We start from the raw sequence: 15,755 nt of genomic DNA, 5'->3' as shown, positions 1-15,755 counted from the left end.
GTGGACAGTGAGAGAGAGAGAGACAGAGAGAAAGGTCTTCCTTTGTCGTTGGTTCACCCTCCAATGGCTGCCGCGGCCGGCGCACCATGCTGATCTGAAGCCAGGAGCCAGGTACTTATCCTGGTCTCCCATGGGGTGCAGGGCCCAAGCACTTGGGCAATCCTCCACTGCACTCCCTGGCCACAGCAGAGAGCTGGCCTGGAAGAGGGGCAACCGGGACAGAATCCGGTGCCCCGACCGGGACTAGAACCTGGTATGCTGGCGCTGCAAGGCGGAGGATTAGCCTAGTGAGCTGCGGCGCCGGCCATAATTATATATTTTTCAAGGATTTATTTATTTATTCGAAAGTCAGATTACGAGCCGGCGCCGTGGCTGAATAGGCTAATCCTCCACCTTGCGGCGCCGGCACACCGGGTTCTAGTCCCGGTTGGGGCGCCGGATTCTGTCCCGGTTGCCCCTCTTCCAGGCCAGCTCTCTGCTATGGCCAGGGAGTGCAGTGGAGGATGGCCCAGGTGCTTGGGCCCTGCACCCCATGGGAGACCAGGAAAAGCACCTGGCTCCTGGCTCCTGCCAGGATCAGCGCGGTGCGCCGGCTGCAGCGGCGGCCATTGGAGGGTGAACCAACGGCAAAGGAAGACCTTTCTCTCTCTGTCTCTCTCTCTCACTGTCCACTCTGCCTGTCAAAAAAAAAAAAAAAAAAAAAAAAAAAGAAAGTCAGATTACACAGAGATAGAAGGAGAATGTTAGACCCTCGGAGTGAGGATGCTAACACGTCGAGAGGCACACCCCAGAGACTCAGACTCCAGACCAGCTGATGCAAAAGCAAAAGGATTTATTCGGCGTCTGCGCAGACGGGCCTCCTGAACTCGGGAGTCCAGAGAGCGCCCCCAGCACAAAGCCACATGGTTTATATACTCGCAGCAACCAATCAAAAGCACTATAGAGTCCATGCACACAGCAGTCCAATCCGCGAGCTGATCATGTGAAGGGCATGCGTCTTCTATCCAATCAGCTACGGGATCACATGGGAGGCATGCACCTCGTCGCCATTTTGTTGTTTACTTCTATAGTAGTTCCTTTCCCTGGCAGCGCCATCTTGTTCACCCTGAGGGGGGGGACGACATCTCGCTCCCTTTGTTCCCCTTGTGGGAGAGCAGCGTCCCGCTTCCCACACCGTTATTTGAGTATTATGAGGTATACAAACTGGGTTAGGTCTTAGCACAGCCAGGCACAAGTGTCGCAGCTAGCTAAGCATAGGGTCCCTTATTTTATAGCTGCACCTAATTTTAGCTTTGGGGGAAAAAGTTTAGGGCTGTACTTTTAAACTTTAATTTTTATTTGGGGCAAAGGTGACTTCTTGTTTTTAATGGTATTGGCTTAGGTCACTCCATCTTGGTTTGATTTTTAAGGTTCTTCAGAGAAGAGAGAGAGAGGTCTTCCATCCACAGGTTCACTCCCCAACTGGCCGCAACAGCTGGAGCTATGCCTATCCGGAGCCAGGAGCTTCTTCCGGGTCTCCCACGTGGGTGCAGGGGCCATCCTCCACTGCTTTCCCAGGCCATAGCAGAGAGCTGGATGGGAAGTGGAGCAGCCGGAACTCGAACCAGAGCCCATATGGGATGCGGGCACTACAGATGGTGACTTTACCCACTGTGCCACAGCGCCGGCCTGCATAATGATGTTAATAAAACTTTGAGGAAGCTGATAAAGAACCCAGAAGGAAAGAAGCAAAGACCACACCCTGTCTACGGAGAGAGTGTGGGTTTCTCACCCCTTTGACTCTCCCTTCGTCCCCAAGGGAAGGTTGGGTGGCCCTTATAATAACCCCTGATTGACATGCTTCTCTGTCATGGCGCAGCCAGGAAGCTGGAAGTCCTTCAGATGAAAGAAACTCAACTCAGGGAACTGGCAAGGGTAAGGGACTGGGGGACAAACAGGCCACTCAGGAAACAGCAAAGCAAGAGGCAGCCGCCATCACCAGGACTGGAAACATTGTACACAAAGAAGCTTCCAGGGCTGTTTGGCAGGAAGTAAGCCGTGGGGGCCGCCCAGCAGGAGATGAGATTATGGAAGGCGGGAAGGAGGAAGCACAAGCAACTGCGGGCGGGCGATGCCAGAAAACAGAGGGCTCCCTCCCTCCTGCCCGGCGCCTGCCTTCTGCCTCTGCCTCCTATTGGTGACCCTCCCCAGCAGCTAGAAGGAAAGGGAGTCTGGGAAGTGTAGTTGTCAGGGGTGGCAGCGCAGAGCCGGGAAGGCAGAGAGCGGACCTGTGAGCCACTCAGCAGCTGACTGGCACAGAAAGCTAAAGGCCCAGAGGAAAACCGTAGGCTCCTTCCTTCCTCAGGACCTGGGGATGCCTGAGGGGTACAAAGACAACACGGGATCAGCAGCAGAGAGCAGGATGGATGGTTCAGGGGTGAGTGTTTAGCTGAGTGGCTGAGATGACAATTAAGACACACATGACCCACATCAGAGTCCCTGGGGTCGGTACCTGGCTCTGCTCCCGGCTCCAGCCTCCAGCCAGTGCAGGCTCGGGAAGGCAGCCTGATGGCTCAAGTAGTTGAGTTCTTGCCACCCACATGGGAGCCCTGGATGGGGGCAGGGTCATTGCAAGTGTTTGGGGAGTGAATCAGTGGATAGGAGAGCTATCTCTCTGTGTCAAATAATTATTTTATTTTTTTAAATTTATTTTTATTCATTTATTTGAAAGGCAGAGGGACAAAAAGAGAGGGAGGGACAAAGAGAGCCAGGTTTCTGGCTTTGGTCTAGACCAGATCTGGCTGTTGTGGGCATTTGTGGAGTGAATCAGCAGATGAAAGATCTCCCCCCCACCCCCATCACTCTGTCTGTGACATAAATAAATCTGCTTTTAAAAAATTAACAGAGGCCAACATTGTGGTATAATGGGCTAAGCCGCTGCCTGCAGTGCCAGCATCCCATATGGGCACCAGTTTGAGTCCCAGCTGCTCCACTTTTTATCCAGCTCCCTGCTAATGTGCCTGGGAAAGCAGTGGAAGATGGCCCAAGTCCTTTGGCCCCCTGCACCCACGTGGGAGACCCGGAAGAACCTTCTGGCTCCTGGATTTGGTCTGGCCCAGCTCTTGCCACTGCGGCCCTTTGGAGAGTGAACAAGGAGATAGATCTCTCTCTCTCTCTCTCTCTCTCTCTCTCTCTCTCCATCTCTCTGTATCTCTGATTTTCAAATAAACAAAAATAAATCTTTTTAACAAATTAACAGAAGCCACTTAAGTATATCAAAAGAAGCAGAGAAGGAAGGGAAGGAGGAAGAGGAGGCCAGAGGAGGAGGAGAAGGCAGTTATAGTTCAGCCCGCTGGGACAAGAAGGGCTCTGAGGGTGTGGCCGCCTGTGAGGGAGACCAGGCAGCAACCTCTCACAAGACAAGAAGCTTGCTGGGGGACACACAAGAAGCGACGACAGTGAAAATTCATCCATGTGCCTGTGTCAGAGCGGGGTCCCTGGGGCGCTTCACTGCGTCAGACCTCAGCGGAAAGAAAGAGTCGGGGGGTCTTTCAGAGTGAAATTTCAGATGCAGCGACATGATGTCAGGGACCTGCTCCACTAGAACCAAGGGGAGCTGGAAGGGGGCGTGTGCTGCTGGGGGCGGGACAGGGCAGCGCAGGGCAGGCAGCGTGTGGAAGAAACAGGAGTGGCTTGGGGCTGCCCATCTTGCTCTCTCCCCTCAGCATCATGCAAGTGTGAGGTTTTAATCTTAACAATAAAAGGTGAAAAGCAGAGAGGGAAGAAAAGCACGGTGGTTGCTACACGCCCATCCCTTCTGCTCTGGGGTGCGGAGCAGGGGTGAGTCCAGCCGCAGCCCTCAGCTGCCGGGGTCTGTCCAGAGCAGCAGCTCTGAGCCGTGTACGCCCCCTTGAAGTTCCTTCCCGTCCTGGGCAGCTTCATGCTCTCCGGATCCACCACTGGGAGTAGAGCACGAGGCTGGGCCTGCACAGGAGAGGGGAAGGAGCCTTGGGGAAATGTCTGAAGCTCGGGCTGGTCCTTCAGCCACACTGGTGTCTCCTCCTCAGCCTCCTCCCGCGCCAGAACATCCCAGCTCCACCAGCGAGAGCCTGGCCAGGGTGGGGGTGGGACCGGAACAGAGTCCATCCGGGAGGGCGCAGTTCCCAAGCGATCCATCTCAACCCAAGGGAGACACCCCTGAATCCAGACAAGGAGGCAGTGGGCTTGCATGCGGAATGAGCTGGAACCCGGAAATCCAGAGCCCCAGGCCCAAGCTGGTTCTGGTGTGAACTGGCTATGCGATGTGGACATCATTCATTTGTTCCATAAATGAGCAGTGAGCATATAGCACGTGCCAGGCTCTGGGCTCAGGAAGTACTGGGCCCCCAAACTCTGGCATTCAGTCCAGGCCACTGCAGAGGTCACAGCCCGGGTGGGGAAGCAGACGGCAGGTGGTGGGTCAACAGACAGCAGTCTGGGTGGGGGGGGCGGTGCAGGTGATTCCTGGAGTCTGAGGGTGGGAGTCAGCCAGGCAGAGGAAACCAGGAGATGGCAGAACACCAAGCAAGTCACTCCACGGGGGACTGTTCACGGCAGGAAGGGATGTGGTGGGGAGAAAGGGGCTGGCACTAGACCGAGGCACCTTGCGAGCCTGGTCTCCCACACATGGCACCCTGAACCTCGGTCTTCTCCTGCAGGTGAGGGGCTGCACTGGGTGGGCTCTCAACGCCCCAGGTTCCCAGGGATTCGAGGCTCACAGGTGGGCAAGCTGGAACCCAAGGCTGTGGCTTCCCGACTCCACCCCAGCAGGCTCCTACTTATGAGGGATTCGGTCCACAAATCCTCCCATTGGCTCCTAAGGGCAGGGAGGAGGGCGGCTGCACCTTCCCGAGTGTCCTGGACAGTGCCCCCTACTGTGCAGGATGGGAGGCTGGGCAGGGTGCATACTGGCTGGCTGATAGAGCTGGTCCCAGATGGCCACAGAGCAGGGAGGGCGGGGGGAGCTGCCCGCAGGAACTTCTGGGCCCCAAATACTGCCTCTGCTGGCCCATGGTGCTGTCAGGCTGGCCGGTGTCCGAGCCCTGTCCACGGATGGGTCGGCTCCGCCCCCCTGGGATCTGCGGGGCCGGTGCGGGGCATCTGCACAGGCCCTGCCGCCCCTTCCCCCGCAGCGGGGTCCGGGCACGTCCCCGCAGCCCTCGGCTTCCACTCCGGCTTCCGAAGAAGGGAGGAGGCCCAGGTTCCGGGCCTGCCGCTCTCACGTGCTTTCCCGGCCACCCCTCCCGCCCCGCGTCGAGGCAGCCAAGCCTGTTCCTCTTCCCCCGACAGCGATTGCGACAGGCCGGCCTCAGCTCCCGGCGCTCCCTGTCCCCGCCCCGCGGCCGGCTCGCTCCACTCCCACTTCCTGAGCCCTGCCGCTGGAGCCCTGGAGGCCAGGCCCGGCCGCTCCCGGCCCCGGGGGGCACGTCGGCCCGGCGGCTGGGCTCGGGAAACCAGCGCCATCGCCGCTCAGGACGTCCCAGCTTCCCACCCTGCTCCCGGGCCTCCACCCAGCTCGTAGGACAGGCCCAGTGGCCACCATGCGCCCGCCTTGGGCCGCCTCTGACCGCGGCCTGGCGTGGGGGCCCCTGGTGCTGGGCCTCTGCGGACTCCTGGCTGCATCCCAGCCCCAGCTGGTGAGGGAGGGACCTGGCGGGCGGGCAGGCGGGCAGGCAAGGGCCAAAAAGAGGGGCTGGGTGGCCCCCTGGGGAGGGGCCCTCCGCCACACTGTGGACCCCAGGCTCATTCTTCCCGACCTCATCTCCCCCCCTGAGATACCCCCGTACGGCTCCGAGAACCAAACCTGCTGGGACCAGGAAAAGGAGTACTACGAACCCAAGCACCAGCTCTGCTGTTCCCGCTGCCCCCCAGGTGAGAGGCGATGGACAGGGGAGCTTGGGACACAGGTGGGTTCCTGGGCCCCGGGGGCTGCTTCCAAGGCAAGGCACTGTCCTGCAGACGCACAGCTGGGAGGGAGAGAGAGAGAAGCACCAGCCACCCCATCACAGACAGGGACTGCAATATGTTCTCTTCATTGAGCCTCCAAGGGAGGCCAGGCCTGGCCTGGCACAGCAGGTGGGGAAGGTGGAGGTGCACAGTCCCCGTCTGCCGACGCCGCTCCTGCCCCCTCGCCTTCCAGGCACCTATGTCAAAGCCGAATGCAATCACAGCCAGGACACGACTTGTGCCACGTGTGCCGAGAACTCCTACAACGAGCACTGGAACCACCTGTCCATCTGCCAGCTGTGCCGACCCTGTGACTCTGGTGAGTGAGGATGTACCTGGGGGCGGGGGGGGGGTCCTCCTTGGGGCACAGCCCCTCCCTAAGCTCCCGCATCTCCCTACCAGTGCTGGGCTTCCAGGAGATCGCGCCGTGCACCAGCAAGCAGAAAACCCAGTGCCGCTGCCAGCCCGGGATGTTCTGCGCCCACTGGGCCCTTGAGTGTGTGTACTGCGAGCCGCTTTCAGAGTGCCCGCCTGGCACTGAGGCTGAGCTCAAAGGTCAGGGGTCACCGAGGGCAGACGGTGCAAAGGAGACTGGGTGTTGGTGATCTTGGGTGGGGGCCAGGAGCGTGGTCCTGCCTCCATGGCAACCCCCTACCCCCTACTATGACAGTTCTCTCTCTGGCATAACCAGACCTGAAGGGTCTGCTGAGAGCTGGAACCGGGGACGCCGGGGAAGCTCGGGCAGCTCACCCTGACCGCCTGCCCTTCCCCTGCCAGGTGAAGTGCCCGAGGCCAACAACAATTGCGTCCCCTGCAAGGAAGGCTACTTCCAGAACACCTCCTCCTCCAGCGCTCGCTGCCAGCCCCACACCAGGTGACAGCGGCCCTGCAGTGCCCCTCCCCCTCGCCCCTTCAAGTCCCACGTGCCCGCTGGAGTTGGGGCTGTTGGGGGCTGGAGCACAAAGAGATGGGGGCCCTTCTCGTCCACAGGTGTGAGGACCTCGGCTTGGTGGAGGCAGTCCCAGGCACCACCCAGTCCGACAGGACATGCCAAGACCCACCCGAGCCGTTGCCAGGTGAGGGGCAGGTGAGGGGCACCGGGGGTGTCTGAGAAAATGCCTTAGTCCCCCCATACTTAAGGGGAAAAAAAAGAAAAGAAAAAAAAAGTGAATCCTTCCTTCCCAGAACTGGACAAGAAGGAAAATTCCTTAACGAGATAGGTAGCATCGTTAGGCCAGTGTACTTCCACGCACACTGTAAAGTCACATCTAAAGTGACGCCAAGGGGCACTCCCACACCGACATGCAGCGGTGCACACCAGCTGTCATCATTTTGGACACCAGGCTGCTCTCCTCCTTGCCTGATTATACACTCTCATTGTTGGGAAGATAATCCCCCGTTGGACTCCAGTCTCTTGCTTTTTTTTCCCCTGTGGACTGATGGGTTTTCGCAGACTGGTTGCAGGGTGTATCTGATGTCTGAAATCGCTCGTGATTGACAGCATCTAGCGTGCATGCTGATTTTCATGACCCTGGCTCCCGTCTCCTGGGAGCTGGTGTGTCTCGGGCGCTCTGTCCGCACTTGACCGGCACTGCCTCCTGGAATCTCGGTGGTGAGCCTGGGAGGTGGGCGGCGGTGACTCTCCTGGCTGACTCAGCGAGGAAGCTGAGGTGCATGAGGTTATGTTTCTCGCCCTGGGTCCCCAGCTCCTCTGTCCAGAGCCCGTGCTGTAATGTGGGCCTGCCGCACACAGGAAACACAGATGAGCTGCATCCACAGGCCCAGCACTGGGCCTGTGCACTCCTAATATCTTGCTGTTTGCCCTCCTTGGGCAGTTTTCTATGCCTCCAGACATACAATCTGTTGTTTTACTAAAAGTGGAGTCATTTCAATGTTCTGTAGCCTGACTTTCCATTCAGTAATAATCATAAGTATTTTTCATGCCTTCTTGCTAATTTCTAAGTCTCCAGTAGCAGTGGCAGTGTAGAGCTTGATGTTTAGAGAGGCTGCAGGGTAACCCACTTGGTGTGGAGAAGAAAATTGATGCTCAAAGAGGAGAGGTGACGGGGCGGGGGTTGGGGCGGCGGGCAGTGCAGGTGTGCAGGCTCCGGGCTCGGTCTCTCCCCGTGCCCCCCATCCTGTACTTTCTTGGGCCAGAGACTCCTGAGGGTCCCAAAGGGCAGCGCACCCCAAATACAAGCAGAAAGCCCCCCGCCCCCCCCCCGGGCGTCCCCAATGGGCAGGGGAGACCCCGTGCTCCGGAAGGCAGCACGGAGCCCCATGGAAAGATGGAAACCAGGAACTGCCATGGATCAGGGAACCCAGCTCAGGGCCCCTTTCTCCTCCCCACCCAGAACCTGCCCTGAGCACAGGGGTGGGGATCCGGAAGCCCTGCTCTCTCAGGCGGCCAGAGGCAGAGTTCAGGAGCAGGAGCCCCCCACCCTGCTCTCCCACACCTGCAAACACCCCATCAGGTATCCAGGGGCGATCCCAGCTCCTCTACAGTGGTCCCTCCTCAGAAAAGTGGCCCATGGCTGTTTCCGGTGCCAGGCCCCGCCCACTCCCACTTCTAGCCCCTGCAAACCAACTGTCCCAGCCTCCAACCCTTCTCCCCCACTGGATGGCTGGGATCCCGGGCACCTGCATCGCACCCCTAGCCTCCCAGAGGCTCCTCTGTGTGACCCAGGGGAGCTCTCTCTGTCGGAACTGCGATGCAAACTGCCCCGCTCTGTCTGGGCTGCCCCAAAGTTTGGAAACTCCTTAACTTCTCGGCCCTTGGCGCTTTGCTGCCACCCCTGCAGGGACCGTGCTGGTGCTGGCCATCCTGCTGCCGCTGGTGTCCTTTCTGCTCCTCACCATCCTCGCCTGCACCTGGAAGAGCCTCCCCTCCCTCTGCAGGAAGCTGGGTAAGAAGGAGCTGCGGGCCCTCCCACATGGTGGGCGGGGGTGGGATGGAGTGGGGTGGGATGGGGATATTCAGCTTCCCCAGTGCAAGCCCTTGTGCATGTGTGCCCTCAACACAGACACCACTGGCTCCATCCAGGCCCTGCTCTGAGGCTGGAGATGAGGCTGGCAACAGCCTGTCGCTCATGGAACCCCAGGGTGGGCCGTGCGGTGTGGAGGGTGCGAGGTTGGGGTCCGAGGCCAGCTGGGGTCAGTGGCCTACACCCACTTCATTTTCCGTTACAGGATCCCTGCTCAAGAGGCACCCGGAGGTAACGGGGGAGGCTGGGAAGGCAGCGGTGATGGGGGCATGAGGTGGGGCCAAGCAGGAAGAGACCTAGTGCACGCGGCTCCATTCGTGCATTCTTTCCCCTGCTGAGCACGCCTGGTGCCAGCCTGTCCCAGGCACGGCGGGTACAGCAGTGAGCAGAGCAAAGCAGCAGGCCCCCTGGAGTCCACTCGTCCTTGCAGCCAGAATAAAGTTAAGCTAATATATAGCAGGAAGAGAAGAAGGGGAAGACGTCTCTGGGAAGCTGCTATTTGAGCAGAGAGTTGAAGAAGTGAGAGACCCAGCCATAGAGCTGTCTGGGGGAGTGCGCTTCAGGAAGAGGGAACGGCAGGTGCAAAGGCCCTGAGGCAGGGGGCAGGCATTGAGCTGCCAAAGCCCAGAGAGGGCTGTGGGGAGGAAGGAAGGATGGTGTCTGGGACTCTTGGCATAGGTTGGTTCTTTGTCTCTCTCCTGCAGGGAGAGGAATCCCCCTCCTGCCCCCCTCCAAGGGTCAACCCACACTTCCCTGACCTGGTGGAGCCGCTTCTGCCCGTCTCTGGAGACTTGTCTCAGGCCTCTGCCGGAGCCCCGGCCGCCCCGGGCCTGGAGGAAGTGGTGCTACAGCAGCAGAGTCCCCTGAGCCAGACCAGAGAGCTGGAGGCTGAGCCTGGGGAGCAGGGCCAGGTGGCCCACGGTGAGCCCAGGTCCCACCTGCAGGGCGGGGGGCCCGGGGAGGCAGAGCAGGGAGGCAGGGAATGAAGCAAAATGAAATAAAAGTCCAGACTCCAGGTAAGTCAGAGACCCTGCCAGCCAACCAGGGTCGTGTCTGGGGACACAGGAAGAGAGTGAAGAGCCCAGAAGCAGGCATGAATGCAGGGCCCCAGCGAAGGAGGGGCGGGGGTGGGGGAGGAGGTGGGGGGGCTGGGAGGACTCAGGAGGCCCCCTCCACCTCACTCTACCTCCCCTCCTCCAGGTGCCAATGGCATTCATGTCACCGGTGGCTCTGTGACTGTTACTGGCAACATCTACATCTACAACGGGCCAGTGCTAGGGGGAGCGCGGGGCCCTGGGGACCCGCCGGCTCCCCCCGAGCCTCCGTACCCTATTCCCGAAGAGGGCGCTGCAGGCCCTCCCGGGCTCTCTACACCCTACCAGGAAGACGGCAAAGCTTGGCACCTGGCCGAGACAGAGACACTGGGCTGCCACTCCCTCTGACAGGGGCCCCGGGAGCCAACTGTTCACCTGTGCTTTATGGTGTCTAGGAAGGAGCAAGGAGAAGGGAGGCACGAGAGCACCTTCTCCCTGGAGGCTTCGCTGGGCCTGGGCATCGCTCTGAGCGCACAGCCCTAAGGGATCAGGCCTGAGACCTCTTGGATAGCAGGGCCGGGCACCAGCTGGGTACAGTGCCCGCCGCGGGACTCTCACCACTGCCTGGGCAAGCCTGACACCCCACTGCAGACTTGCCACCTGCTGGGGCTGCACCAGCTCAGCCTCAGCCCTGGACGGGGCGAGCGATGCTAACGGCTGCCCCTCAGCACTCTGCACCTTGAATGTGGCACAGGAGGTGCCAGCACATGGCCACCTGCACCGGCGCCACCGGGAGCTCTGGCGGATTTGTGGTGCTCACCCCCATGGCCCTTGGAGGACCCATGCTTCACGTGGACTGAGGTAGACCCTGCGTGGGGCAAGGTTATGTGGAAGACGTCCCCGCCCCCCCTGTAGCACTTAGAGGAGAGGAAAGGGAGTGAACAGAAACTGGAGGTTGGGTTGGGTTGGTGGGGTGGGGGAGAGTTTAGAAGAGGGGAGAAATGACAAATGTATTTATAAATTGTAACCACGTGCAAATAAAGAAGCTGAGACCCAGATCATTTTTGTACACTTAAAAATATTTTATTAATATAAAGAGAACAGATTTCATGGATCAGTCATTTATTTGGGGGGAATTTATATTAGAAATACCATCCTACTGGACCGGCACCGTGGCTCACTTCGCTAATCCTCCGCCTGCGGCGCCGACATCCCATACGGGCGCTGGGTTCTAGTCCTGGTTGCTCCTCTTCCAGTCCAGCTCTCTGCTGTGGCCTGGGAGGGCAGTGGAGGATGGCCCAAGCGTTTGGGCCCTTGTACCCGCATGGGAGACCAGGAGGAAGCACCCAGATCCTGGCTTCGGATTGGCACAGTGTGCCAGCCCTAGCGGCCATTAGGGGAGTGAACCAACAGAAGGAAGACCTGTCTGTCTCTCTTTCACTGTCTATAACTCTACCTGTCAAATAAAAAAAAATAATAATAAATGCCATCCTACTGAGGCAGCATCAAAAGCCAAGGTCAAAGACATTGAAATGTAATCCCCTAGAGGCGCTTCTATGTGGGCCCAGTGTAAACACGGTATTAGCAGGGCCTCGCCAGGCAGTGGTCTAAATGCATCACCCGGCTGACTTCCTTAACCCTCACCCCACGCGGCACGTGCAGTTACTGTTCCATTTCACAGAGGAGGAGACAGAGCCACAGAGCAGGTAAGGAACGGGCCCAGCTCAGCTGCACACGGCAGAGCTGGGATTCCAGGAGCCTCTTGAGTACGAAAAGCTTCCCGGCCCGCTGTGCTAGCATCGCTCTGAACGGGGGTGGCCTGGCTTTCTCAGACAACGAGCTCGCTTGCATGTGTGACAGCTCTCATGCCCAGCCCCCGTGATTTCCAACACGGCAGCTCCTCCAAGGCTGGATGAAGGGAACCACGTGCACTTTATATATTTTTTAAAATATTTATTTATTAATTTGAAAGTCAGAGTTACATGGAGAGAGGAGAGGCAGAGAGAGAGGTCTTCCATCCACTGGTTCACTCCCCAATGAGCTGCAACGGCCGGAGCTACGCCAATCCGAAGCCAGGAGCCAGGAGCTTCTTCCAGGTCTCCCACTTGGGTGCAGGGCCCAAGGACTTGGGCCATCTTCTACTGCTTTCCCAGGCCATAGCAGAGAGCTGGATCAGAAGTGGAGCAGCTGAGACTCGAACCGGTGCCCATATGGGATGCCAACACTGCAGGCAGCGGCTTTACCCGCTACGCCACAATACCGGCCCCCTCATGTGCACTTTAAACCTGGAACATCACAGGCCAAGTTCAGGTTCTGTCGGTGAACAGAAATCTGGGCGGGCTCCTTGTAGCTCCAGAGAGGGTCACTGTGATGTCTGCTTTGTGCTGTTTGATCTGATCTTCAGTCTTCTCTAGCTCTCTTTAGTATATATTGGGGGTCCCTGAGAGTCCTGCCCCATGCTGCTGGGTACAGGCTGTCAGAGCTCGGCGGACAGGCAGGCAGCCGCTGCCAGCAGGCTGCGCCTTCCATAAAAGGCCACGCTGTCTGGATCTGGGGTTAAGGACAGGGCTGGGGCCCAGCAAGACAGCGTAGCTGCACAATGCATACCCCGGGCGGCGGCGTCTGACCCAAATGAGGCCCTGGGTTATTTAAGGTTGACTGTCAAAGCATTCGCTCCAGCTTCCTTTTTGGGGAAGTAAACAATGGCGAGTTTATCTTTAAATGGAGTTCAGTCCTCCCACTCCTGCAGTATGCTGGTCCCAGACCGCATGATTCTCCAGTCACCATTTATCATTCAATAAGCAAACTGTATACATTGTTCACAAAATTAAGGAGGGAAAAATGTTTGGAGAAACGGTGCTAAGGTATAACCCTATAAGACACCATTCAAGTTGAGGATCATGTCTGCCCATATATATGCCTATTCATATCCAAAAAATAGCCAGGCTCCTGTTGGTCCTGGTACTGAGATGGCATTCAACCTGTAGCTTAAGTGAGAAGACCGGTTTTTCCCGGTGCTGGGCCTTGCTTTTAGGAACATGATCTAACTTTCTGCACGTTGATACCTTTCTATGTGTGTCCAAAGTAGCGTTTTAGTGTTCTCTTGCTAGATATCGCCAACATTTCTTAAGTTTATTCCTAATGTTTTCTCTTTGCAAGTACTACAGAAATAGGATATTGTCATTTCTTCTACCCCATCATCTACTGGATTCTTTATCATTTATAAAGATTTGTGAATGAATTCTCTGAGTGAAACAATGTGAAGTTTGTCTCTGCTGTCTTTTACATTTCTAGTATTTTTTTTTTTTTATTTGGCAGGTAGAGTTATAGATAGTGAGAGAGAGACAGAGAGAAAGGTCTTTCTTCCGTTGGTTCACTCCCCAAATGGCCGCCACGGCCGATGCTGCACCGATCCGAAGCCAGGAGCCAGGTGCTTCCTCCTGGTCTCCCATGCGGGTGCAGGAGCCCAAGCACTTGGGCCATCCTCCACTGCCTTCCCGGGCCACAGCAGAGAGCTGGACTGGAAGAGGAGCAATTATGACTAGAACCCGGCGCCCGTATGGGATGCCAGTGCCGCAGTGGGAGGATTAACCAAGTGAGCCACGGCGCCGGCCCCATTTCTAGTATTTTAACATCTCCTCTAAATATGTTGCCAGAATAATGATAAATAGTCATGGTCATCTCTGTCCTTATCCTGGTGTTAATGGCAGCAGTTTTTTTTTTTTTAATTTTTCAATATTTATTTATTTGAAAGGCAGAGAGTAAGAGAGAGAGAGAGAGAGAGTGAGAGAGATCTTCCATCTGCTGATTCACTCCCCAAATGGCTACAAGGGACCAGGGCTGGTCCAGGCCAAAGCAAGAAGCCTGGAACCCCATCCAGGCCTCCTGGGTGATGGCAGGGGCCCAAGCACTTGAGCCATTCTCTCCTGCTTCCCAGACAGGAGCAGGGAGCTGGAGCTGATGCAGAGCAGCCGGGACTTGAACTGGCGCTCTGATACAGGATGGCGGTGCAGCAACTGGTGGCTCAACACACTGCGCCACAAAGCCAGCCCTGGCAATACTTTTAGTACATTTTCATTAAGCAGAACTTGAAATAGATACATTTATTTTATTCCACTTAGGAAGTTCCTGTATCTTTTTTTTTTTTTTTAAGATTTATGTATTTACTTGAAAGAGTTACACAGAGAGAGGAGAGGCAGAGAGAGAGAGAGAGAGAGAGAGAGAGAGAGAGGTCTTCCATCCACTGGTTCACTCCCCAGTTGGCTGGAGCTGCGCTGATCCGAAGCCAGGAGCCAGGAGCTTCTTCCGGTCTCCCACGTGGGTGCAGGGGCCCAAAAACTTGGGCCATCTTCCACTGCTTTCCCAGGCCATAGCAGAGAGCTGGATCGGAAGTGGAGCAGCCGGGACTCGAGCCTGTATGGGATGCCGGCACTGCAGGCTTTGGCTTTACCCGCTATGCCACAGCACTGGCCCCTGTATCTTTTTTTTTTCCAAAGATTTTATTTATTTATTTGAGAGGCAAAGTTATAGACAGAGATAGGGAGAGACAGAGAGAAAGGTCTTCCATCTGCTGGTTCACTCCCCAAATGGCCACAACGGTCAGAGCTGGAGCTGAAGCCAGGAGCCAGGAGCCTCTCCCAGGTCTCCCACGCAGGTGCAGGGGCCCAAGGACTTGGGCCACCTTCCACTGCTTTCCCAAGCCATAAATAGAGAGCTGGATCAGAAGTGGAGCAGCGAGAACACAAACCAGTGCCCATCATAGGATGCCGGCGCCACAAACCGAGGCTTAGCCTACTCTGCCACAGCACCGGCCCCATCTGTATCTAATTATTTCATTGTAACTCAGTGGATAATAAAGAGTAGAAGCAGAGAGACCAGATAGGAGGTTGCAGTAGCAAGCAGATGGAGAAAAGTGGGTGGTTTGGGGCTATACCTTGCAGACAGGTCAGCAGCGTCTGTTGAGGGACTGAGTTCCAGCTGATCTCCTGTGACCTTGGGCTACCAGTTTACTAAACTAATCTGAGCCTCACTTTCAAACTTAGCATTCAGAGCTCCAGAATGGGGCGTGAGCATTGGGCCTAATGGTTAGGAGGCCGATTAGGATGCGTGTGTCCCACATCAGAGTGCCTGGATTTGGTTCCCAGCTTCAGCTTCCTGCCAGTGTGACCCCAGAAAAGCAGGGACGATGGCTCATGTAATTGAGTCCCCACTGCCCACATGGGAGACCTGGGTTGAGTTCCCAGCTCCCCAGCTCTGAGGTCATTCGAGAAGCGAACCATGGGATGGAAGCTCTTTCTCTGTCTCTGTCTCTCTGATTCACAAATAAAAAAAATAAATAAAAAGCTTATGTTTAATAAGAAATAAAACATTCAGTGAGCATTTACTGTGTCCCAGGCTCCTGAAGACACAATAATAAGGGCAGGTGTCGTGGTGCGGCAGGTTAAGCTGCTGCATCCCTAACCAGGTCCCTGGGATTCAGTTCTGCCTCTGCTTCTGATCCAGCTTCCTGCCGACGGGCACCCTGGCAGCAGCAGGGGATGGATCAAGTACTTGGGCCCCTGCCACCCGTGTGGAGGACCCAGATGGAACATCCCTGGCTCTTGGCTCCAGCCTGACCCAGCCCCATCTGTTGCAGGCATCTGGGAAGTCAATCAACTCTCCTCCCGCCCACCTTTCAAATAAATGAAAATAAAATCAATAAGCTTTTTTTTTTTTGACAGGTAGAGTGGACAGTGAGAGAGAGAGAGAGAGAGAGAGAGAGAAAGGTCTTCCT

General features: G+C 56.8%; 1 protein-coding gene across 1 annotated transcript; it reads left to right on the top strand.

Annotated features, from left to right (window-relative positions):
- The first annotated feature begins 5,558 nt into the window (after positions 1-5,558).
- LTBR (lymphotoxin beta receptor) lies at positions 5,559-10,390 on the top strand. Its single transcript, NM_001267705.1, has 10 exons — positions 5,559-5,654; positions 5,793-5,889; positions 6,158-6,283; positions 6,367-6,519; positions 6,742-6,838; positions 6,955-7,040; positions 8,766-8,870; positions 9,154-9,179; positions 9,653-9,869; positions 10,149-10,390. The coding sequence occupies exons 1-10, from the start codon at positions 5,559-5,561 to the stop codon at positions 10,388-10,390; spliced, it is 1,245 nt and encodes a 414-aa protein (NP_001254634.1).
- Positions 10,391-15,755: the final 5,365 nt, after the last annotated feature.

Source organism: Oryctolagus cuniculus, chromosome 9, assembly GCF_964237555.1.
Source record: "Oryctolagus cuniculus chromosome 9, mOryCun1.1, whole genome shotgun sequence".
Taxonomy (NCBI): domain Eukaryota; kingdom Metazoa; phylum Chordata; class Mammalia; order Lagomorpha; family Leporidae; genus Oryctolagus; species Oryctolagus cuniculus.
This window is presented reverse-complemented; position numbering and strand designations above follow the sequence as displayed.